Source organism: Globicephala melas, chromosome 9 (genome assembly GCF_963455315.2).
Source record: "Globicephala melas chromosome 9, mGloMel1.2, whole genome shotgun sequence".
Classification (NCBI taxonomy): domain Eukaryota; kingdom Metazoa; phylum Chordata; class Mammalia; order Artiodactyla; family Delphinidae; genus Globicephala; species Globicephala melas.
In genome coordinates, this window is record NC_083322.1 from 8522652 (window position 1) to 8549063 (window position 26412).

At 38.7% G+C, this 26412-nt stretch overlaps 1 protein-coding gene across 3 annotated transcripts in view; it reads right to left on the reverse strand.

Annotated features, from left to right (window-relative positions):
• The window catches only part of CNTNAP2 (contactin associated protein 2), a 2034513-nt gene that overhangs the window by 1091747 nt on the left and 916354 nt on the right, over positions 1-26412 (reverse strand). For all 3 annotated transcript variants that reach the window (XM_060305187.1, XM_060305186.1, XM_060305185.1), the window contains exon 9: positions 25667-25931. In XM_060305187.1, the coding sequence (XP_060161170.1) occupies positions 25667-25931 (265 nt within the window). The remainder of the gene's footprint in view (positions 1-25666; positions 25932-26412) is intronic.

The following is a 26412-nucleotide window of genomic DNA, read 5'->3' on the forward strand; positions in this document are numbered from 1 at the left end:
TGATCATTTCTGGTACAATATTCACACCAAAATCAGTTCTCATGGAAAAAGATGTGAAACTTCTTCCAAAAATATTAGAATTTTAATAGGGATCAAAACCCCTGTTCATCACAATGGAAAGAAATAATGTTCTAAAACTAACATTTCTGGCATTATGTGCTTAGTACACTTTGGGGACCTGTGGGTGTGGTGGGAGGAACTTCCTTGGTCACCCAGAAATGAGGCCAAAGAGGCAATAACTGAAGGTCGGCCTTGTTGACAATTTCTTTTTTTTTTCATATTTATTTATTTGGTTGCACCAGGTCTTAGTTGTGGCACGTGGGCTCCTTAGTTGTGGCATGTGATCTCTTAGTTGCCGTATGCATGTGGGGTCTAGTTTCCTGACCAGGGATCAAACCCAGGCCTCCTGCATTGGGAGCCTGGAGTCTTATCCACTGTGCCACCAGGGAAGTCCTGACAATTTCTTGAAGATAGGTTTTTTTCCCCTTGGGCTATGAGCAGGATAGTAAAAAAAAAAAAAAAAACCCAGAAACAAATGGAGAGTGGAGTCAGGTGTGTTTATGATCTGGGTTTTACTGGAAAGGAAGAGTGGAGGTGGAAACAGACATGGTTGTTTTCGTAATAGGGAAGGAGAAATCTGACTCCATATTGGATCCGTTTCTTTTCCTTTAACCTTTGTATTCTATTACTTCTGCTACAAGTTAATCACTAAAGGGATGTTGCCTGTAGCTTAAAGTATACATAATGGCCCTTCTCCGGGACCCCTGCCTCCCATGCCTGAGCCTTAAGCTAAAATACCTGTATTTAAGTACAGCATTTATGAGGTTAGTTGAAATTTCAGAGATGAGAACAAAGCATTCACTTCTGTGTTTATTTCCATGAACTGTAGGTGTTGAATTCACTTAAGTGATCATAGAACCTTTTTGGGGTTCATCAATTTGTTCAATATCAGAATTGGCAACTAAACATGATTTTTACAGATCAATAGGCCAAAACACATATTTGACAGTTTTGTCAGATATTGAACTACTGTGTCTCAGGTCAAAATATCTACGCTTCTCTATTTTTATTTTGTGATGCTGCCTATGAGACTGAAAATTACATTCCTCCTTTACCAGCTGGTTCTGTGTTAGATTCTACCATCTGGGTGCTAGAGGAAGACCGTGAGGCAGAGGGAAAAAGAAGGAACTGGTTCCTTCTTCTTTAGTTTGTTGTTCTTACCAGTGTTGCCACACAAATGGCCCTTTACCTGTGTACCTGTAAATTGGTACCCGTAGCGTTCGGTTACCACTTCCAGATTTTCCCATACTCTGAAACATGTCAGTGAGGCAGGAGATAGACGGGCCCCTGGGGCAAACAGTTGGAGTTTCTTCTCTGTGGACCTGTACTCCAGGAGGAACATAGTAGGACAATTGAGGGAGGGGGCTGGGCCCCGCCCAGATAGAAGATAAGAGACCATGTATTTCTTATTCTCGAAGTCAGGAGACCTCCCCGACTACACATGTGCAGAAAAGCTCCTTGGAGGCCAAAAAGGGAGGGGGCGCCACTCCATAGTAAGTGATGCTAACGGCCCATAGGCCTCTTGAGTAGAATCCATCTTGGCTAAGAGATGCGCACGCACACAGGAGGACCCTGAGATATACCAAATACGGACTCCCAACCAGGCAAATCAAAATGATTGGCCAAAGGAAACCCAAAGAAATGCCCCATATAAGTGATTTAAACTGCCACGAGAGTGCGACTCTCCCTGAGCCCACCCGCACTAGCACTGTACTCTGTTTTCTTTTTCCTCCTGATAAACACTGTACTTGTTTCACTACTTTCCATCCTTGCGGGAATTCTTTTTCCACAAAGCCAAAGAGCCACGGCCTTGTCACTGACCCGTGGTCTAGTGGCAAGAATTTGGTACTCTCACTGCTGTGACCCAACCTCAATCACCGGCAGGGACTGAAACCCTGCTTCAAGCTGCCGCAAGCCGAGGCCACCTGAGGTCATCAGCACACACTGGAGGCACCTGTGCTTAGAGGACTGCTCGCGATCCTTAGGGTTCTTCTTCCAATCTCAAAAGGTACCAACAAAGTAGGGCAACATTGCTTCCTTTCCCATTAATATATGCACTGCTACTACATGTGATTCGATTTACGTAGGACATGCTATGTGTTTTCATACAACTATATCACAGAATGCATTAATGCAAGCGTGCTGATATCTTGATAGCACATAATACATATCACTTACCATATTTAATTATGCATAATATTGTCTCCATGAATATTCTTTACTAACGGTTATTCATGCATTTACACAGGGCATTATTGAATCCTTAGCTATAAGTAGTGTGTTCTACTAATTAAACCTCTATCAACATTCAAGTCACTTATGCAGAGGTCTGGCTTCCAGTTCTGCAGGAGCACTCCTCCAAATCTCTATATTCTGATAACCCAATATCTTCCCTTCATTTCTCCAGCAATTACTATACTTGCGTTACCTTAGTTTCCTTTGCCTTCTTTTGGTCTGCCAGTGTCTATTTAGCCATTTCTCTCTACTGAATTCTCTCTGTTGAAATAACTGGATGGTTTCTGTTTCCTCACTGAACCCTGACTGATACAACAACGTATAATGAGTCTAGGACATCTTCTAAATACAACAGACCATATCCCAAACCGTACTGTATAGTTTCTTATATTTACAATATTTAAAACATTCAGTAATTAGCAGTTAGAAAACTTCTTGGAAACAAGGGTGGATTTAGAAGTTACTGGTTTCAGTTCAGTATTTCTTTTTGAAGGCAGTTGAAAATAGAGCTCTCTCTATTTTGGTGCATTTTGTTTCAATTTACCAGAAGTGTTGATGAGAGGACAGAATGGATTTTATTTTCTTAGCAATTAGAATGCGGGAATAATTAATACAAAAATGAGGAATTATTTTAAAGTCAGTAATTATTGTCAATATGGTGAGCATATACAATTTCTTATGATTGGTCCTATATTTTGAAAGATTTTAAATTCTAGGTGAAAATGGATACTTAAGCAGCTTTACCTTAACCCAATCTAGAAGAGATTCAAAGTGCTCCATAGCTTTGTAAAACCTAGTGGATCACTCCTTTGCAAACTCTTTCAACTCAAAAAAACCCCCACAAAACTTTATCCCAAATTTCCCCTCCAGCTACTCATTTTTTAATGCAAAATTCCCCACCTGACATGGTTTACTCCTGATCTGCAATTTCTGATCTCAGCCTCTTTCTCAATTAAAACCATTTTACAACAAGTGTTGCCTCTACCACCCCACAGAGTGCTCACTGCTTTCTCTTGTCAAGATCTCTTATCTTTAAGATCTCTTATCTCTTGTCCTGATGGATGTGATCCATCTGATGGACTTAGCTCTCAGTCCTTATCTTATTTGAGATTCTAGCAGCAACATACATGGTGGATCACTGCCTTCTTCTTGAAACAATTTCTTTACTTTCTCAACGCCACATTTTCTTACTTATCCTTGACTCTTCTCTTTGTCCTATACAGCATATCCAGTCTCTCAGTAAACTGACTTCAAATTATATCCAGAATCCAACTACTTCTCCACACTTCAAAACTTCCACTACCACACACTCTGGGCTCACCTGGATTTTAACAGTTCTCTCTGTTTCTATAGCTGGACCTTGAAGTCTATATTTTTAACACAGCAGCCAGAATGACCATTTATAATGGGAAATAGATTATGATTCTTCCGTTGCTTCCTTATTTCGTTCAGGGTAAAAGGCAAAGTGTTTGAGGTGGACTATAGGTCTTATATGTAATGAACCCCCATTACCTTTCCTCTTTTACTACTCTCCTGTCACTCACCTTTCTAGAAATGTAACTTCTTTGCTTCACACATTGTAGGCATGCTCCTATCTTTTGGGTCTTGGCTTTTCTTTCTGCCTGGGATGCTCTTCCCCAACATATCTACTTGGATCGCTCCCTCACCTGTTGGAAGTTCTTTTATCACCAGATCCCTTTTATCCTACATCTTCCTTTGCCATAGTGTTCTTCACTTATTTTCTAACGTACTACATAATCTCTGTATATTTTATTTATCTATTACAATTATAAGTTAGTCTTCTACCACATTTTAAGCTCCATTGATCAGAAGTCTTTGTCTTGTTCTCTGATTTATACCAGGTGTGCACAACACAATAAGCTTGGCATTCAGTAAATATTCAATAAATATTTGTTAAGTGAATGTAGAAATTTATGTAACCACCCACTACTCCCTGACAAGTCTCTGCATTCCTTAAACAACTTCCTCCTGTTCTACGGGGGAAATAGCAATGGGCCTATTTACTCTACGCTTTTAATCCCTAAAACTCTTCCCTCAGCCAACTGGACTGGAAGAGTATGCCAAAGCTCCACTACATCCAGAGCTCCACTAAATCCAAATATAATCCTATATATTTGGTACACCCTTCCCTGACCCCCATTAATTTGACATAATCTCCTGTTCCTAATTTGAAAAACCAACATGGACCAGTGGAAAGAAGTCCAGGAATGAACATCAGAAGACTCTCTGCTCTGGGTCATGTTACCACAGAGCTGTGTAACCCTGGGCTGAACTTTTTTTGTTTTAACATCTTTAGTAGAGTATAGTTCCTTTACAGTGGTGTGTCAGTTTCTGCTTTATAACAAAGTGCATCAGTTATACACATACATATGTTCCCATATCTCTTTCCTCTTGTGTCTCCCTCCATCCCACCATCCCTATCCCACCCCTCTTGGTGATCACAAAGCACCGAGCTGATCTCCCTGTGCTACGCGGCTGCTTCCCACTAGCTAGCTATCTTATATTTGGTAGTGTATATATGTCCATGCCACTCTCTCACTTTGTCCCAGCTTACCCTTCCCCCTCCCCGTATCCTCAAGTCCATTCTCTAGTAGGTCTGCATCTTTATTCCCGTCTTGCGCCTAGGTTCTTCTGACCATTTTCTTTTCTTTTCTTTTTTTTTTAGTATACGGTATTTGTTTTTCTCTTTCTGACTTGCTTTACTCTGTATGACAGTCTCTAGGTCCATCCACCTCACTACAAATAACTCAGTTTTGTTCCTTTTTATGGCTGAGTAATATTCCATTGTATGTATGTGCCACATCTTCTTTATCCATTCATCTGCTGATGGACACTTAGGTTGCTTCCATGTCCTGGCTATTGTAAATAGAACTGCAATGAACATTTTGGTACATGACTTTTTGTGTGTGTGTGTGGTACGTGGGCCTCTCACTGTTGTGGCCTCTCCCATTGTGGAGCACAGGTTTCAGACGCGCAGGCTCAGTGGCCATGGCTCACAGGCCCAGCCGCTCCGCGGCATGTGGGATCTTCCCGGACCGGGGCACGAACCCATGTCCCCCGCATCGGCAGGTGGACTCTCAACCACTGCGCCACCAGGGAAGCCCTACATGACTCTTTTTGAATTATGGTTTTCTCAGGGTATATGCCCAGTAGTGGGATTGCTGGGTCATATGGTAGTTCTATTTTTAGTTTTCTAAGGAACCTCCATACTGTTCTCCATAGTGGCTGTATCAATTTACATTCCCACCAATAGTGCTAGAGGGTTCCCTTTTCTCCACAACCTCTCCAGCATTTACTGCTGTAGATTTTTTGATGATGGCCATTCTGACCAGTGTGAGATGATGATATCTCATTGTAGTTTTGATTTGCATTTCTCTAATGATTAATGATGTTGAGCATTCTTTCATGTGTTTGTTGGCAATCTGTATGTCTTCTTTGGAGAAATGTCTATTTAGGTCTTCTGCCCATTTTTGGATTGGGTTGTTTGTGTTTTTGATATTGAGCTGCATGAGCTGCTTGTAAATATTGGAGATTAATCCTTTGTCAGTTGCTTCATTTGCAAATATTTTCTCCCGTTCTGAGGGTTGTCTTTTGGTCTTGTTTATGGTTTCCTTTGCTGTGCAAAAGCTTTGAAGTTTCATTAGGTCCCATCTGTTTATTTTTGTTTTTATTTCCATTTCTCTAGGAGGTGGGTCAAAAAGGATCTTGCTGTGATTTATGTCATAGAGTGTTCTGCCTATGTTTTCCTCTAAGAGTTTGATGGTGTCTGGCCTTACATTTAGGTCTTTAATCCATTTTGAGTTTACTTTTGTGTATGGTGTTAGGGAGTGTTCTCATTTCATTCTTTTACATGTAGCTGTTCACGTTTCCCAGCACCACTTATTGAAGAGGCTGTCTTTTCTCCACTGTATATTCTTTTACCATTGCAACAAAAAGAATAAAATATCTAGGAATAAACCTACCTGATGAGACAAAAGACCTGTATGCAGAAAATTATAAGACACTGATGAAAGAAATTAAAGATGATACAAATAGATGGAGAGATATACCATGTTCTTGGATTGGAAGAATCAACATTGTGAAAATGACTCTACTACCCAAAGCAATCTACAGATTCAATGCAATCCCTATCAAACTACCACTGGCATTTTTCACAGAACCAGAACAAAAAATTTCACAATTTGCAGGGAAACAGAAAAGACCCCGAATAGCCAAAGCAATCTTGAGAAAGAAAAACGGAGCTGGAGGAATCAGGCTCCCTGACTTCAGATTATACTACAAAGCTACAGTAATGAAGACAGTGTGGTACTGGCACAAAAACAGAAATATAGATCAATGGAACAGGATAGAAAGCCCAGAGATAAACCCACGCACATATGGTCACCTTATCTTTGATAAAGGAGGCTGGGCTGAACTCTTAACATCTGAGCCTGCTTCCTCATTTTTTTAATGAACCAGTGGTACAATCTGATCTGTAAAATGTCTTTGGATTCTAATGTAATACGACTGTAATTATAATTTAAGCACAATGTTTATAGTGTATATTTATGTAAAATGCACACCTTATAAACTGGTGTTGTTTTACCACTAATTAAATCTCATATTGTTTTTAACATCATATAGATAAGTCAGAAGTCCATTTATTTACTTTTTATCTCCTCAACTATACTGTAAGTTATTGGAGATACTGATTCTGTCCTCTGTTTCCACACTACCAGGAATAAGTAACAATAACATAACAGTAGCACAGCCTAATATTTATATGAGCCAGAGACCCTTCTAACCATTTCACATTTAATTCTCAAGGCCAGCTTGAGAGGTAGATACTATTATCATCTTCATCAGACCGTTTTACAAACTAAGAACCTGTGACCCAGAGAATTTAAGTAGTTGATGGATACTGAACATAACGGTAGATTTGAACCCTGGCACTCAGGTTCTAGAGTTTAAGTTCTTGATCACAACACACTGCTCCTTATCTAACTCTCAGTACATATCAATTATTTAGGTAAGAGGAAGGCAGAGATCAGAACAAATGAATAAGTAGGTACCTTTTTGATTATAAAATGTTTGAATTTGAATAGATTAATATCTGGTTTCCTGAAAGAGAGTTCATCTCCTGTGTACACAAGTCAATATTGTTGCTACAGAATGTTTCTGCTGGGTACTGGCAGTTGCAACATTGTCTTGATCACTAAATTCAAGATACATATTTGGGGGCATAAGGTATGATGCTTCTTACCATTTCCCATTGGCAAAGTTCAGGGTAACACGGCTTTTCCATGGCTGCATCAGGGAAAAGAAATTTGGATGCATAACTACATCCAAAAATCAACATTAACAAGAGAGGCTTCCCAAAGATAGTTCCATTTCCAAATTAGTATGTGGAAGCCAAAGGAAGACCCTGCTGTTCTTTCCAGCTCTGCGCTCTGGTAGCAACCATTCAGCAGCAGTGAAAACATGCTGGAGCAACGTGTTAGAAAAAAAAAAAACGATCCCTGAGAAGAATCATTGTTTTTTTCTGGATTTGCAAACAAAAAAGACTACCAAATACATGCCAAATGAAAGTTATGTTTTCTATGTGCATTTTTTTTACCCTTTAGAAACTGCCTTCTGTAAAATTATTGGCAAAGAAACAAAACAATTATATTCATGCAGGTGAAACTGAAGAGTGGAAATACTAAACTTAGGCCACGAAAATAGACTTTTGCCTGAATACCCTGACAAGATATAACTATTTGATGTATCTGTATTGAGAGAAGTTATTTCAAGGGATCAGTTGAAAAGTGTATTTTATATTCGATTATATTTGGTTGTTATTATACAACAGCCTGCATGCTAGATATATACTGACTTTACTATCAATTATCTGCCCATTTCTCACTTTTTGTCTTACTGCCTAACCTTATGAAACAGTAACTCTCATCCTACTCACCATTTTCCTTTCACCGGTTTCCTCTTATTTATCCTTTGATTTACTTGGTATCTCAACATTTTCCCTAGCTTTTGGAATACCTGCCACTTTTTTATTGTTTTTGTTTGCTTTTTTTTTTACTAGCATGGGGTACTAGAAAGTGCATGGGCTTAGGGAGAGAACCAAATTCATTGCAAGTACTAACTCTGCCACTTTAGAACTTAGAGAATGGGTATAATCTTTATAAGCTTTGGCTTTCTCCTTATAAAAGGACAATGGCCGTTTCAGGATTTGTTGTGACGATCATGTGAGGTAGAATATATCAAGTCCCCAATATCTGTCACAGAGTGCCCCTTAGTATGCTAGCTCTGTTCTAATTGTTGCTTTTCATGAAACAACATTGCCTTGATTTTCTATTCCTTCTGCAGTCCTTAGAGTTCTTTCCAGGGTTTATCGCCGATCTCCTTCAACAGTCATTCCAAATAGATTCAATTCATCTTCCTTAAGATAGAATCTTATTATTCATCTATTTTTAACTATTTTTGTAACCTTTCACCATTTTGAGTATACTTATTGTGACTTCTCATTGGAGATGGCAAGAAGCGGGTTGAACAAGGAGTGGACAGTACTAATACTATAATAAGAGACAAATACACATATATGTATAGATTATAATAAAAGCTATAAAGGAAATAAACAAAACTATATGGTAAAGAGTCATAAGTATTAAACTTAGACTCAGATATAAAGGATAATAAAAGGGTCAAGCTGGGATAGGAAAAACCTAAAGTACAAAGACCCTACAAATTTAAAGAACTTGACTATTCAAGCAATGTAAACACAGGGCAAGAAGGAAGAGCTGAGTTTGGAGAGGTAGGTAGAAGCCAGATCATGGGAGGTGTAATAAGCTATGGTAAGAAGTTAGGGTTGAAACTCATTGAAGGATTTCTTCTCAGGGAGTGCCATGATCTGATTTTTAAATGATCTCCCTGGCTACTATGTGGATAACCAAGTAGATAGAAAGATAGATAGATAGATAGATAGATATAATAGATTATAGAGTGGGTTTATACACAGGGCACTCTTTATATCCTCAGTGCTTTAGCACATACTTGGTACCCAATGCGTATTAATGAATGAGTCAGGAAATAATGTGTATGGGTACGTGAGATCGTGTGTGTGTGTATGTGCATCTATGTCTATAGATAAGACTGAAATCACATACTTGAGTGGATTTTTATGGAAAACTGTGACTTTTCCCCTCTTACTTTATAATTTCTCTATTTTATGATTCTCACAGAGTGGTATGTGAATTTTTTGTGGAGATCAAAGACCAGAGTAATAAAGGGACTTCTGGGGAGATAAAGCAAAGAGAAGGCTGGCCTCTCTGCTGTCAACAGTCCCACACTTAGGAGCTGAAAACAGCAAGGAGGAGCCCGTGATGAGAAGGACAAACTTCTACACTGACTCCTCAGACAGGTGCCGGATAACTCCTCTGGCAGAGGAAGCTGAACGCTGCTGGGAGAAAGGCGTCCACTGCTCGCTCTCTTCCTTGCTGAATCCTACCTTCACTTATCCCTCTTTTGTCTCTCAGCTTATACCTCTAAGGAATACGTTTTGAAAACTAATAGATTCCAGTTAAGGCTCATTTCCACTCTAAAATTCTCTTTCTCTTACCTTTATTATAGTTCATTTTTTTCCTAACACTTGAGTCTAATATTGACAGTCGATTATTTTGACCATGTAGATACATGCCCGCTGCCTAATGCCAAACTCACACATAGACACATAATTTGTTTGTGCCTGCTACTGAGAAAAATGAGAGGAACATTTTATAGTGAACAAAGCACTAGAGAGTACACATATTTAGAAAAATAGAGTTTAGAGCTTGTATAAAACAAGAGTACAAATAATAAAGCATGGTTTAGAATAGCACAGAAGAGTATTTACTAGAACAATCTCATTGTATGATTAGTTCTGACCACCCTAGAGAAGAATCCACAATGTCTCTTCATTGTTAGAAGTGCAAAAACTTCACAAAGAAAGCAAAAGTAAAATGGAAGGGCTTCCCTGGTGGCACAGTGGTTGAGAGTCCGCCTGCCGATGCAGGGGACGCGGGTTCGTGCCCCGGTTCGGGAAGATCCCACATGCCGCGGAGCGGCTGGGCCCGTAAGCCAAGGCCACTGAGCCTGCGCGTCCGGAGCCTGTGCTCCGCAACGGCAGAGGCCACAGCAGTGAGAGGCCCGCGTACGGCAAAAAAAAAAAAGTAAAATGGAAGGTGTCTAGGATGTTTTCAAAGCACATATATACTGGGAAAGGGGGAAAAAAAGGAGGAAGAGCAAAACAGCATAGAGCAAAATGATAAAGAAAAGAAAAACTGAATGGTCCTAAAAGGAACCTCAGGAATCAGCTTAACTTATTTACTAGAGAAGACAACGGAAGTCCACACACGGAGGGGAGGGGAGCCTGGATTTCTCCCTTACGGGCACTAGGCTTTGGGAGTGTAACAGGAGAGACCTCTCAACTTGGGCACTATTGACATTTGGGGCCAAATACATCCTTGTTTGGCAGGGAGAAAGGTTTTTCCTGTATTTTATGGGATATTTAACAGTATCTTTGTCCTCCATCCTCTGGGTGCCGGTAGTGTATGCCCACGTGCGCACACACACCCATCCCCCAATTTGTGACAACTAAAAATGTCTCCAGATATTGCCAAATATCCCCTGGGGTCAAAATCACACCCAGTTCAACACCAGTGCTTTAGAAGTTCTGTCCCTTAAGATTTCTTCTCCCCACCTCCCTGTATTAATATCCATGGTTTCATTAAGGGGAAAATAGGGAACCAGAAAAGCTAGGAACTGTTATTATTATTATTTTGGTAAATGCTCAAATGTGTGAGAAAAGGGAATGGAAGAAAGCAAGCACTTTAGAAAAGTTCAGGAAGAGCTATAATTCTGACTTTAATGTCACATCATCTTCCTGATTAAATCTATTCTATTCTGAACCATTCAAACATGGCAAATGGAGACATTACAGCACTCAATTAGAAATAGAATTAGTGAATTTTAAGGTTTTTAACTTCATTAAAGATTGAAGTTTTTAAAGAGCATACACACCTACACACTCCTACACACTCACACACCTATCAGCTGCATTCATTACCGGAGATCCACTCATTCACAGCAACAGAGCTCACAATCTGTATTTTTTTTCCCAAGAGCGATGCCCATTGGCTGTTCTTGTAATAAATTGCACTGTGCATTACAGAACTGCTCCAGGCGGCCAAAAATACATAAAGATATAGAACACCCTCTTTTTCTTTAAGTTTCCTAAGGGCAATATTTCTTATAGAGACTATCAAGGGTTTTATTTCCCTCATCAAGCTTTTAATGAACGAACCATTTGTTAGGTATGCCTATGGTGCTGATTACCCTGCATGAAACAGAATACGTACCTCTTTGGTTAGAAAAGGTTAGAAGTGTACCTGCCAATGCATCTACATGGACAACCCAGATTTCACATTTTCCTCTATAGCACTGAATTATAAAGAATACAGAAAAAGATAGAGAATTTGTTAGCTCTGTTCTTCCCATCATAGTGAATAAAGTGTGCTAGAAGGGCAGCAGGTATGCACCATATGGTCCCATGTGAACCTAGGAAAAACAGGTGCCTGTTCTGGGATTGGGATGGAAGGACGGTGGAGGCGCTATTTATTCCTCCACGTCATGTATAGTGTCTCCTATGAAGTTACTCTGAAGTTCAGGTTTTATTAAGTTATCCAGTAGAGAAAGGGTTATTGACTGGAGTTACCAAACAGAAGTCAGAGACAACACAATTTGATCACCCAAGACATCATTTCCCTTGACAAAGAAAGTCAGACTAGGCTCCTACAACAAATGCAAAGTCGTTTTAAGTACGTGTAGAACTGACTGGAGATCAGGGACCTTAAGTAGAAGGTTGTAAAAACATTGATTTCCTTATTTTTCCCTGGCATTATCATGTCAAATGCATTCCTAAGACTGAAGAATAGAGCTAAATTAATTTTAATCACGCACGTTTCTACCTTTTTGTAGTCTATGTGGAAATAATAAATACAAAGGGAATATGACTAATTTCAAGGTTTTACTTCATGTCACGCTCCTGAGAATACATTTTTCGGCAAACGCGTAGATATACTTTTCTTTTATTCATATAAGAGTTTACTCAGTACAGCTCTAGGCTTCAATACGCTAAAAAACAACTCTTCCTGCTATAAAAGTATCACATCAAAATTCACGTCCTGATCAATTTCACACACATTAGCCTCCTACAGTTAAGCAATTATTTCCTTGAGATGCTTGCTACTCTCATTTCACAACGAATTTGGTTCATATAAATTGATGAAGACAACAGAATTATAAAGTTACATTTATAACATCTTGGTATCAGTTCATTAAAAAAATCAATCAACTGGATATTGGGAAACATGCCACGTATAAGACTGTGCTCAGCTCAGAGACAGAAGTAAGAACAGGATTTCTGTCCTCTGAAAGCTTTAGGAGATTAAGCCTTTTCAACCAGGGTAGTCAAACATCTGAACTACATAATATACGATTTCAAACTAGTGAAAACAATAAAAGTAGCTTAAAATTTTAGAAGGATTTGAGATCACCATGGGATGAGTGTTCAGGCTTTTGTGGAAAACACATGGGACTTCATCTTAAAAATTGAGGGCTTCATGGAAGATTTTTCCAATGAGAATATGATGACACAGTGGAAGCACTCACTTTGGAATTTTCATCAGGAGGGGATGTATGGAGTGGACTTGTGGAGAGGTGGGAAGCAGAGAGAAGAACCAGGACACTGCCACTGCCCAAGCGTAGCTCCAACAAAAAAAGCAAAGATGAAAATATTGATCACCTATTCTCTGCCAAGTGTTGTGATAAATTCTAGGAATCCAGAGATGAGTGAGACGTGAGAGTGGAGGAGTTTACAATTTAAGACGGAGCAAAGAACGACTGTTATTATCCAAGATGTGGGGAGCCATGTGTACCAGAGGATGGTAGATTATCCTCTGGGGTTTGAGAGAGGAAACGGTACTGAGTTATTACTAAATGTTACGAAAACTGAATCTTGAAGGATGAGTAGGAGTTTGCTGGGGTAGCATTTAGAGGATGGGATTCTTGGCAGAGAGTGGAAAGCAGTCAGAGTTTATGGTGTAAAGCAGGAAAAATGACCCCAGATAACTCCAGCTGGGCTCATTTGGGCATACTCATGAAATTAGGACTTATAGGCAATGGAGAAAATATCAAAGTATTTTCCTTGCATTTTAGAAACATAAACTTGGATAATGTGAGAGAGAGAAATGAGAAACAATAGGGAGAGTATGAAAAAGGCTCCTGGGAGAATCCCAATGAGACGTGATCAGGACATCATTGGTATGAGGTGCTGCATTCAACACATATATCGTAGGTGTCATATTCAACAATGCCTGATCCTCGATGAACGAAAGCCAGTGTGTGGAATTCATATGAGAGGCTGTGTAGTAGAATGGCCCAAAGTGCTGACTTCAGACTCAGATATTTTCTGCACTCTTTTTCAAACTTTTCTAACTACTAGCTGGAGTGGTCTAGGTGAGTTATTCTATCTCTATGCCTCTGTTTCTTCATCTATTTAATGCAGATGATAATAGCCTTTATACCAAGGAGTTATTGAATTCAATGATTTAATACTCTGTGCACATTATCTTTAAACAATGACTGAAATACAGAAAGACCTCAATCAGTATTAGCCACTGGGAAATCTGGTTCGAGAGATATATGCTTATAACTGCTATGCCATAAAAACAGGACAGTGATGGAAAAGAAACACTCATTCTGGCAAGTAAGATGGCCTTTATTATCTTTTTAAATGATGGCTTTTTGAACTAGGAAAAGGAACAGATGGAGAAAGCACTTCCAAAGAACTCCGGGCACTTGCTACATCATTACGTGTGCCAGGCAGAGATGAAGAACAAAATTGGAATTTTCTAAAGGCTTTGAACTTGGATACTACAAGAACGATTTTACCATTGATATAAATTAGAAAGAAGGTTTCACAATTGTACCTAACTCACAAGTCAACTGAAGCCTTAAGCAAGTTAATTAATTGTGTAGGACTTAGCACAGTGACAGGCATGGTGTAAGCGTTCAGTAGCCATTAGCAAGCATCATAGTCATCACTGCAATCCCAGGAGTAGATGAGAGACACATCTGGATGACCCTGGAGTCTCATTTCTTCCAGACTTTTAGTTCCATAGCAGAGCTGGATCAGCGGATCTGAGTCAGCACAGCAGAGAAGCAGACTGATAGCAGCCACTGTGCTCCAGGGGGCCTCCCTTTTCTAATAAGGCAGCTTGTTTTGACTCCTTCCCCCATCATGACATGAAGCATTAAAAGTGAAGGCTCCGGGCTTCCCTGGTGGTGCAGTGGTTGAGAATCTGCCTGCCAATGCAGGGGACACGGATTCAGGCCCTGGTCTGGGAAGATCCCACATGCCGCGGAGCAACTAGGCCCGTGAGCCACAACTACTGAGCCTGCGCGTCTGGAGCCTGTGCTCCGCAACAAGAGAGGCCTCGATAGTGAGAGGCCCGCGCACCGTGATGAAGAGTGGCCCCCGCTTGGCCCAACTAGAGTAAGCCCTTGCACAGAAACGAAGACCCAACACAGACAAAAATAAAAAAAAAAAATTGAAAAATAAATTAATTAAAAAAGAAGGCTCAACATTAAAAAGAAAAAAAAGTGAAGGCTTCTCTCTACTGGAATCTTGGCGCTACGGTGTCAGCCAACCATCTATGCCCAGTCAAAGCTAAGAACTTGCGGCACTGTTTGTATCAGTACTTTACTACTCTGATTATAGTTCTCCCCACGTCTCTCAATAAACTGTGTCATATCTGTACGCCAAGAAGCAGTAGGCGTTTGATGAAGGAGGGAGGTGGAGATTTGGCATAGGTCTGCACAGGAACCGAAAGAGGCATTTCAGGTTGGGAGACGGTTGAAACTCATGTCCAAAGGGGTAGGTGATATTTATAGGCAATCGTGGGTTGCAGTCTAGACTCAAGTCAGCAATGTCAGGATTAAAGATAAAATAACAGGGAATTTGAATGAGGGGGAGGAAGACTGCTGGGAAATCAGAGGTGAGCAGTACTCCAGGATCCTGGCAGGGCACTGGCAGCATGGTGAAATGTCTAGGGATAGCAAAATCTCAGCCTGTGGACAGAGGTTCAGCAACAGGGATTCGATCTCTGCAATGATCCCAGAAAGACTAGAGGTACTAGAAGAATGACTGGCAGATCGGCAGCATCTTGCAAAAAATATCAGATGCTAATAAGTGCTACAGCAAAGACCTAGGCAGCCCTTTCCTTGTAAAAAATAGATCTTAAGGAGTGAGAGAAAAAAGGCAGTGCCTGGAGAAGAAAGGGGACTCAGAAATAACTATAGGAATTCAGTTATCAGAATTAGGGTCTGTGCTTAGGTTCGAAAGGCCTCAAGGGAAATGTGTCAGACTAAAATACATCGTAAAATTGAATTATGATCAAAGATGCGTCCATACACACAATTATTTCCTGATACAATGTTACCAGAGGTAATACTTTGTAAGCAGTATTGTGTGGCTTCCCGACAAATTTTCTTGTTAAGAGCTTTTATAAACAAAGGGAAGAGACTAAGAAATACTTGTGGTAAACATCTCAGAGAGCATCCAGAGGAATCATTCTTCGGGCTGATCCCAAATTAATTTCAGAGGTTCCCAAGTAGCTCTCCAGAATCAGCAGGAAACCTCTCCTGAAGAGACTCATTTCCACAACTAATTATAATGAAGTCATAGATAACCCAATGAGCCTAAATTCTCATTGCTCAAATTGCTTAAATTCATCAACGAAAAAGAAAGGAAGATGATAGTCCAATGGTACTATTTCACAGTCGGAGTTTCCTGGTTGAGTTAATTACCCAGGGTAATTCTCATCATGAGGGTTTGGGGGAGAGGTTCCAATTCAATGAGTTTGCATTATTTCAGATTACGAAGGTAAATCTCTTGATTTTTCTATGCCAACACTATTTTTATTTTGTTAACTATTTAAAACAAAAGTATATACTCAATGGTAAAAATATCTGTGATGTGACAGTTAATTTCATGCGTCAACCTGACTTGGCCACAGGGTGCCCAGATGATTGGTTCAACATTATTCTGGTGTGTGTCTGTGAAGGTGTTTCTGGGTGCAAGTTACATTTGAATCTTAGCCGTAGTAAAGCAGACTGATCTCCCAGACGTGGGTGAGCCTCATCCAATATGCTGAAGGCCTGAATGGAACTAGAAGGCAGAGTAACAGGGAATTCCTTCTCTCTGCCTGGTGGTCTTCAAGCTGGGACACGGGTCTTTTCCTGGCTTCAGACTCAGGCTGAAACACTGGTGTTCCTTTGGTCTTGAGCCTGCCAGCTTTCAGATTAGATCTCATACCATCAGTTTTCCTGGTTCTCAGACCGTTGGACTCGGAGTGAAATTACACCCCGGGGTCTCCTGGGTTTCCAGCTTTTGACCTCTCGGCCTCCAGAATTGTGTAAGCCCATCCTTTCTAACAAATCTCTTCCTCTCTCTCTATACATCCTATTGGTTTTCACTGGAGAACCCTGACTAATACGGGTGACTTATCATCTATTATATAAATCTGTATTGTTTAAATGTACCAATTACTCATCTGTCAGAGAAGTTTCAGTTCTTCAACTCATATGAAGCATAAAGTCAATGCATCCGTATATTAAGTTTGGGACTCCTGAGCTGTGTCCTTTGCTGTTCTTGCATAATTCATTTTTATTCTCCTAGTTTGTAGTAGTGATGTCTGATTTTTTTCTCTTTGATTAGTTCATTTGTACAGTCAATTAAAGCTTTTAAAACATGACCCGGTCCCTATTGGGAGTTTTTAACCTCCATTTTATCCACCTAAGTTTACTAAATTTCATCCTCTCCTTGCAACTTCTAAAAATTATTATACACACACACAATCATGTTATATTCATCTTGCCTGAAAAAGGCAAGGAATATTTTAAAAGGCCCCCATACCTTGTAGAAGCTAGAGTGGGTATGGTATCCTGCTGTGTGATTATAAATTAAAATGTCCCCTTTGCTTCCTAAAGAATAAGTCAATGCATCATATCACAAAATGTTCCCCCCAGTCTCTTTTTTCTTTCATGTTGGAATATAATGCTTCTATTGATGTGGAAATGCACCAGCATGCAATGAAGTATAATTGAAGGTAGATTTCCACTCAGCTGGCATGATGATAGCACAGCCACTTTGGGAATTGAAATAAAATAAAAAGTCAGTTAGGTGACACTACCCAGGAGCAACACACTGTTCACTCAGATGCTTTTTACTTGGCACCATGTGACTCTTACAGCAAGTCTATTTGTGAATTTGGGAGAATAAGATCAGCAATCTGTGTTGTAGGTATATCCAAGGTTATCTCTATTTATATCTGTAGATCTGTATCTCTATGTGCATCTCACTTTTGGCTGTTGCTAAACAAGAGGAGCTACGCTATCCTAGCACCCATCTAGGCTCCTAAATAAAATGATCACGGTGCTCCATGAATCAGCCTTCCTCAGGCTCCATCATCTCCCCTAAGAATCCAAAGCCAGGTTTTGTTCTCAGAATTCTAAAATGATGCATTTCTGAGTTTTCCTTGAACACTTTGCATATCTAGAAGACCATCAAAAAGGAAAAACTTCTAAAGTCAATTTTTAGATACTTTTTTGGTAGAAGGATATGTAGACTATTTGGAAATAGAGAGATTTGTATCCATGGACTCACTATTAAGAGAGAAAAATAAAATCTGTTTTCCCCTGATAGCTAGCAACAGTTTTAAGGGAAAATGCTTTTATATATGAATTCATCTAGCTCCCCCTCCCTTCCTCCCTCCCTCCCTTTATCCTGAAAAAAAAAAAAAAAAAGGTTTAAAATTAGTTATGTATATTTTCAAATAAAAGCTCATAGACCCAACATAAAATGTTCCATTTGTTATGTAAATGCCATTAAGGAAATTAAGTTGAAGCCCATTGTTTAAGGACACACTTTTAAAACACTGATGTTATATATATGCTTCTGTTTAAGTAGGGAAACTAGACTTTTAAAATCGATATAACCTACTCTATGTAATTTCCATTCATAATGTTGTTAAGCATTATACTTTTTAGGAATATCATTTCACCCTCAATTATTTATGCTTGGTGTCTGTTTTGGAAAATCTGGATATTATGGAAAATGTATTAAGAAATTAGTAACGGACTGACAACCTACCAGTTAGAGATAATTAGTTAGCATTATCCAGATTTTATTTCATTCAGATCTCTTTTCTAACTATCTGTATATTTACAATAATATTGGGGTCATAATCTATATAAATTTTTGTAAACACTTTTATTTGCTGTATTATATTTTCCAATGGTATTAAATATTTTTGAGAAACATGATTTCTCATAACATAATAGTATTCCACATAAGGATATACTCTTTAAAATCACCTCTTCATTTAAAATATTTACTTGTTTTCAATTACTGTAAAACAAAGTACTTGACAAATGTGAAGTAATGCCTAAACATTATTATTATTATAATTATTATTTTTGCGGTACGCAGGCCTCTCACTGTTGTGGCCTCTCTCGTTGCGGAGCACAGGCTCTGGATGCGCAGGCTCAGCGGCCATGGCTCACGGGCCCAGCCGCTCCGCGGCATGTGGGATCTTCCCGGACCGGGGCACGAACCCGTGTCCCCTGCATCGGCAGGCGGACTCTCAACGACTGCGCCACCAGGGAAGCCCCTACTTATTTTTTGAGTTACAGAAATCTAAGAAATCTAGAAAATAATCTGCAGTTTGAAATCACAGAGCTGAAAATCAATTCTCAATAAATAATTAAAACATAAAAAATAGTATTATAAACGAAACCAGTTTTTCTTATGTGAGGAAAAAGAAATCTCATGATACAAGTTATCACTGAACTTTGAAATTGGTGTGAATTAATTCTTCCAAATATTAATATATTAACTACTTTTTCAAACGTTCATAAAATCAAGAGAGGAGATATCCTAATTGCTTAGGATAGACAGTGCCAGGAGTAGTCCCAGGGAAATAAATTTGCTGAGACTGAACTGGGAACTTGCCAGTATCTGCCAGCAAGTTCCCCAGCTACACACAAAGCCAAGAAAATGTCTACTCCTTAGGCTATGGTCTGAATGTGTGTGTCCCCCAAAATTCACACATTGAAATTTTAATGCCCAGTATGGTATTAGTAGGTGGGGCCTTTGGTAGGTGCTAGGTCATGAGGGTGGAGCCTTCATGAATGGGATTCGTGTTCTTATAAAGAAGACCTCACAGGCTCCCTCACCCCTTCCACCATGTGAGGACACAGCAAGAAGTCTGCAACCAGGAAGAGGACCCTCACCAGAGCTCAAACAGGCTGGCACCCTGATCTCAGGCTTCCAGCCTCCAGAACTCTGAGAAATAAGTGTGTGTATCTGAGCCATGAAGTCTATGGTATTTGGTTATGGCAGCTTGACTGGACTAAGATAACTTCCCTTAAAGCACCCAAGTGGAAGTTTATCAAAGGTTTACAAAGGAAATTGTACTACAAAACAGAAATAAAAAGAGACCCCTGGAAAGATTCCCATTGGAGACAGAAATCCAAAGATGATGTTTGCTGAGTACAGGTTTCTGAAGCAGTGTGGATGCTGAGAAGTCATTCTATAATTGAAGCAATGTCTAGATGAACAGAATGAGGAGGTTTGAATAATTCAGCTTCGCAAACAGTTGATTTAGGAGGAAGGCATATTCTGAATGGCTCTTCTAAAAGGCTTTGTTTACGTGGACAGAAATTGATTTTTCTTTTCCAATAGGTGAGAAAGGTCGTTAACAAAAATCACTTTCCTTCCACCGTATAAATGCTGAACCACATTTTATGACCTTACTGATATGCGCAGACAAAAATTTTAGAGTATGATTCTAAACATCTGTCTGTAATTTAGTGGCATAAAACTGAGGCAGTTTGCAATAAAAAACTTATTTCAAATGGTAGGCAGGTTGTGTGTGTGTGTGTGTGTGTGTGTGTGTGTGCGCGCTTTTCTGTTGTTTGGCGATGTATCAGACAGTAATACACATGGACATTTTTTTTACCACTACATACCCTCAGGCAATTAGAACTTTAAAAAATTCCAACTTTCCAAATGAGAAGACCAATCTGTAGGTCAGTGTTTTCCTAATTATGGGTTGCAGCTTCTTTTTAGGTCATGAAATCATTTAGTGGGTCATGGCGATTTTTTTTTAATGGAAAAGAAAAAAGTTAGAAAATATCAAAATTATGAGAGCACATGGTGAATTTTATTTCATAAAACTTTGTTTCAGTAGGTATTGAGTATGATATAAAATATTTTCTCACTGTTTTGATCAAAATCATTTGAACTTGGAGGATGTTATGCTAAATGAAATAGACAAAAAAGACAAATACTGGATGACCTCACTTATATGTAGAATCTTAAAAGACCAGAAGTCATATAGAATCAAAGAGTAGAATGGTGGTTGCCAGGGGCTTGTTGAATATTGGTCAAAGAGTACCAACTTTCACAGTCAGGAGGTGAAAAACTTCTAGGGTATCTAATACACAGCACGGTGATTATAGTTAACAATACTGCATAGTATACTTAAATACAAAATAAAATAAGGGAGAGATCTTAAGTGTCCTCACCACACACACAAAAGATAACTATGTGAGGTGATACATGTATTAATTAACTTGTTTGTGGTAATCCTGTCACAATGTACATGTATATTAAAACATCACATTGTACATCTTTTAAAAAGCCACACTGTACAACCTAAATATATACAGTTTTAATTTGTCAATCACACCTCAATAAAGCTAGAAACAATTTAGGTGTACAAAATCATCTCTAGGTCCACCTTTGCCAGGGTAGTAGATATGAAAGTTAAAATGAAAATTATTCTCAGAGTGAACAGATGTTATCCATTTGACCCTTTCAGCATTTTTTTTTCTTTTTAGCACTTATTCCTAGTTAAAGGTAATGCATAAATATATATTCACCAGTCAGTGACCTCTGTTCTAAATAGAAATAAATGTAGTGGAATGTTTTATGAAAGTTGATGTTGCAACTTGGAAAATATTTTCACAGAGAGATAACCCACTCTGCAAATTCAAGGTTACTCAGAGTTTGACTAATTTTTACAAGTCATAGTCAATAACTAATGAGACTTAAAAATTAATCACAACTTAGAGGGAAAAAATGCGAGAGGGTGAATAATATATTGAATAGTCTCTAACTTATCGAATTTATTTTGAATTCATCACCAAAGAACAATATTTTCCAAGATGACTTTTCAACCAAATGACTTACCTTCATCCTGGACTACAGAACTTATTATTTAGAAGTAGCACACACGTGTGTGTGTGTGTGAACAACAACATGTTATTAGTGTTTTATTCTTCTAGATTTTCGTTATCTCCTACATTTTTGCAACCAAGCTATTTCAAAAAAGAAGTAAAATAGGACTTTCATTCTTCAGTGCTCATGCTGTTGATAAGAAAAGGGTAGATATAGTTTTCAGTGTATAAGACTTTCACCTCCAAGGTAAAGGAAATTGAAGATGATTCAAAGAGATGGAAAGATATCCCATGCTCTTGGACTGGAAGAATATTGTTAAAATGGCCAAACTACCCAAAGCAATCCACAGATATAATGTGATCCCTATCAAATTAACCATGACATTTTTTTCACAAAACTAGAACAATAATCCTAAAATTTATTCGGAAACACAAAAGACCCAGAATTGCCAAAGCAATCCTGAGGGAAAAGAAAAAAGCTGGGGGCATAATCCTTCCAGACTTCAGACAATACTACAAAGCTAAAGTAATCAACACAGCATGGTATTGGCATAAAAACAGATATATAGATCAATGAAATAAACCCAAACACCTACAGTCAATTAATCTTTGACATCGGAGGCAAGAATATACAATGGAGAAAAGACAGTCTCTTCAGCAAGTGGTGTTGGGAAATCTGGACAGCTGCATGTAAATCAATGAAGTTAGACTACTTCCTCCCACCATACACAAAAATAAACTCAAAATGGCTTAAAGACTTAAATATAAGACAAGACACCATAAAACTCCAAGAAGAGAGCATAGGCAAAACATTCTCTGACATAAATCATAGCGATATTTTCTTAGATCAGTCTCCCAAGCCAAAAGAAATAAAAGCAAAAATAAACAAATGGGACCTAATCAAACTTATCAGCTTTTGCACAGCAAAGGAAACCATAAACAAAATGAAAAGACAACCTAGGGACTGGGAGAAAATAACTGCAAATGATGCAACCAACAAGGGCTTAGTTTCCAAAATATACAAACAGCTCATACAACTCAATATCAAAAAAACAACCCAATCTAAAAATGGGCAGAAGACCTAAATAGACATTTTTCCAAAGAATACATATAGAGGGCCAATAGGCACATGAAAAGATGCTCAACATTTCTAATTATTAGAGAAATGCAAATCAAAACAACACCAGTCAGAATGGCCATCATCAAAAAGTCTGCAAACAATGAATGCTGGAGAGGGTGTGGAGAAAATGGAACCCTTCTACACTGTTGGTGGAAATGTAAATTGGTACAGCTACTATGGAAAAGAGTCTTGGAGGTTCCTTAAAAAACTAAAATTTGAAGTACGATATGATCCAGCAATCCCACTTCTGGGCATTTATCTGGAAAAGACAAAAACTCTAATTCCAAAAGATACATGCACCCCAATGTTCATTGCAGCACTATTTACAATAGCTAAGGCATGGAAGCAACCTAAGTGTCCATTGACAGATGAATGGATAAAGAAGATGTGGTACATATATAAAATGGAATGTTACTCATTCATAAAAAAGAATGAAATGATGCCATTTGCAGTAACATGGATGAACCTAGAGATGATCATACTAAGTGAAGTAAGTCAGAGAAAAGACAAATATCATATGATATCACTTATATGTGGAATCTAAAAAATAATACAAATGAACTTATTTACCAAACAGAAAGACTCACAGACATAGAAAATAAAATTATGGTTACCAAAAGGGAAAGGGAGGGGAGGGATAAATTAGGAGTATGGGATTAACAGACACACAATACTACACATAAAATAGTTAAACAGTAAGGATTAACTGTATAGCACAGGGAACTATATCCAATATCTTGTAACAACCTATAATGGGAAAATAATCTAAAAAAGAATCTATATTTGAATCACTTTCTTGTACACCTGAAGCTAACACAGTATTGTAAATCAACTATACTTCAACAGTAAATGAACAGGGTATATATAATACAGAATGATTTCCCTTTGTTAAACCAAATATTAGTGTGCTCCATGTATGGGAAAAAATGAAAATCTTTGAAACATAAATATTTTCTTTGGACTATATAAGAGTGAGACTATATAAAATTTTGGGTTTCACATCTGTTCTCCTTAATTTGCACAGATTCTTAGCTAAATTGTCAAAAACATCCGAAGTCTACTTTTATCATATTTAAGCAAATCTATTAAGGTAAATTAGTTATTGCATATTGGATTCCTTTGTTCTTTTATATTTTAATAAACACAGTTTAAAACAGATGAGAGTATCTTGGAGTCCTAAATTAGACCAAATTAAATTAGTAAATGTCTATTAATCACTATGTTTAAGATTCTATTCTTTTAATTATAATGGTTCCTGTTATGTGGAAAACCACCAAGAGGTTGGGTTTGCTCAGTGAATGCCAGAAGGGAGGCCTTCATCCTTATATTTTTATGTGTTTAAGCATTAGAAATGAATCATTAAACATAACAGAATCTAATGGGGAATTTCTCAGATGTGGTCAATATTTGTATGTGTATTTGTTTTACGTGTTATTCTGGTCTCTCCAGATAATTTCTATTTGTTCTAAATCTCTCTGGGTGGATTTATACTGGGAAGTAGTGCTAGAATATGGTGATCAATCATTTTGACTCTGGACATTCAGGGAGAAAGCAAAACTAACAACATAAGAAAGAAAAAGTAAACATCTAGGTATTTCACTATAGCTTTTGATTTCTGTAATTCAGAGACATCTGTGACATAATGGTTCCTGTCTTCCTTGAGTCCTTTTCAGTAAGAGTCCACAAAGCCAGGCCATACAGAAGCACACAGCCTACTGTATGAAAAGATACCTATCCTTGAGCAGGAGATATTCTGTGTTCAAGGAGCCACAGTGCTGAATTCAAACATTCCTGGAGCACCTCTTACATTACAGGTGCTGCTGTATATGTGGGGCATGGCCTCTGCCTTCAAGGAGCTGATAGCATAGAAGAGAAATGAGATGGACCAAATCATACAACATGTTAGCAACTGTGTCATGTGTGTGCATATGGTGTCACGAGTGAATACGGAATATTTAGAAATCAGAGTCCAGAGTCACACAGTTGAGCCTTCTGTTATGAACTTCCTCTCTTAGTATTTGGTACATCTGCAAGGGGCTCAGGAAACATTCTTTCTCCTTCTGTCTTCCATTTCTAAATAGTTCTTTACTTAAAATAAGTACTTACTTAAAACACCTATTGCAAGAAACATCTAGAGAACTTTGGTGATTTTTTAAAATTATTTATCAGTCCCATATCATACATTATTCTCTTTGTTTATGACATCTCACTTTGCAATCTCAGTTTTCTTTGCACCATCATAATCAAGGAATATTCCAAGGTCGCCAAGTTTGTTCAAATAACAACAATATTACCTAAGTCTCAGTTTATCACACCACTACCATGTCAAGTTTAAAAATTACTCTGCTTAGCCAGGCCAGTCTGCCCTCAGTCGATACATATCTCCTGTCATTCCTGTTTGTACTCACCCCCCTTTTTTTCCTGACACGTTATACAAATTTAGCAAGATCACTTTGAGCTTTTGATTCAAGCAGAATATACCTTTAAAGTCATAATTAAATCAATAGTCTTATTACTAATAGTAAAAGGTATTTGAATGCCCATAAAGTCAAAAGATAAACTACACTTTCTTATGTTAATCAAATAAACATTCTTTGTTTTTAAACATATAACATTAACTTAGAGGAGTATCCACTGCTCTATTCAAAATGAACTAGCATTTGCAAAAAAAAAAAAAATGGAAGATTTCAGTCCTCTGAGACAGTCTCAACCAACTTTCCTCCTTGCCCACCCTCACCATCTCAGCGAGGTTCTGTTTCCCTCATTCAATCCGCACTCAGCGCAGCTAAGAGAGTACCTCCAAAGTCTGATTCCAAACATAATCATGAGCATGTGACACCAACACAGCAACAACAGAACTTAAGCTGTGGAAATCACGATAGTTTCAGGAGCGAACACTGAATAGATTTCACTGACCTGAGGAAATATCTATCTGGCTCATCTTGGTCTGCGTGATGTTGATGTGAACGCTGACTTTGCTGTCAGTGAGGTCAATCTCCACGTTGCCCAAATTATCCGCAAAATGACTGAAAAGCAGGAGACCATTGGGGTTCCAAGTCCTGAACTGGAAACTAACCGAAAACAGGTCTTGATGAAGCCGTCCAGGCACCTCCAGGTAACTGGTAGCGTTGAAAAAGACAGGTACCGTGTAGGGCTCCACGCATGCGAAACTCAAATTTCCCTGGAAAACAGAAGGGCATGCTTTAAGGAAAGTGTAGAATAAAATAAGCATCCATGGAAGACAGTAGACAAAGCGACAGTTTTACAAATTTCAAAGCAGAACTTGAGCCTGTGTGAAATTCTCACGTGCAGCAGTGTGACACGGATGCAGCAGTTGGATACCTCGGCATGTCCTTCCTGCTATAGCTAACAGGGTACGGCAGTTGGCTACCAAGTTGAGGGATTCGTACAAGCACCATCCAGCATGGAATTGAGAGACTGACAGCCGGATGTGATGGGCTGACTATGGAATGGATGTGTCCCTGTGTGGTGGGCTTGGGTGTGGACCACTGGACCTTCTGAAGACAGCAAGGAGCTGCTTTTCCCTCCCCCACAACTGATGCTGCATCAGCCAGGGAGGGAATGCCTTTGTCCTCTTCTGGATGGCCTTGGTCAAATGTTTGTTAACATATAAATCTGGTCTCAGTGGGAACTATGATCAT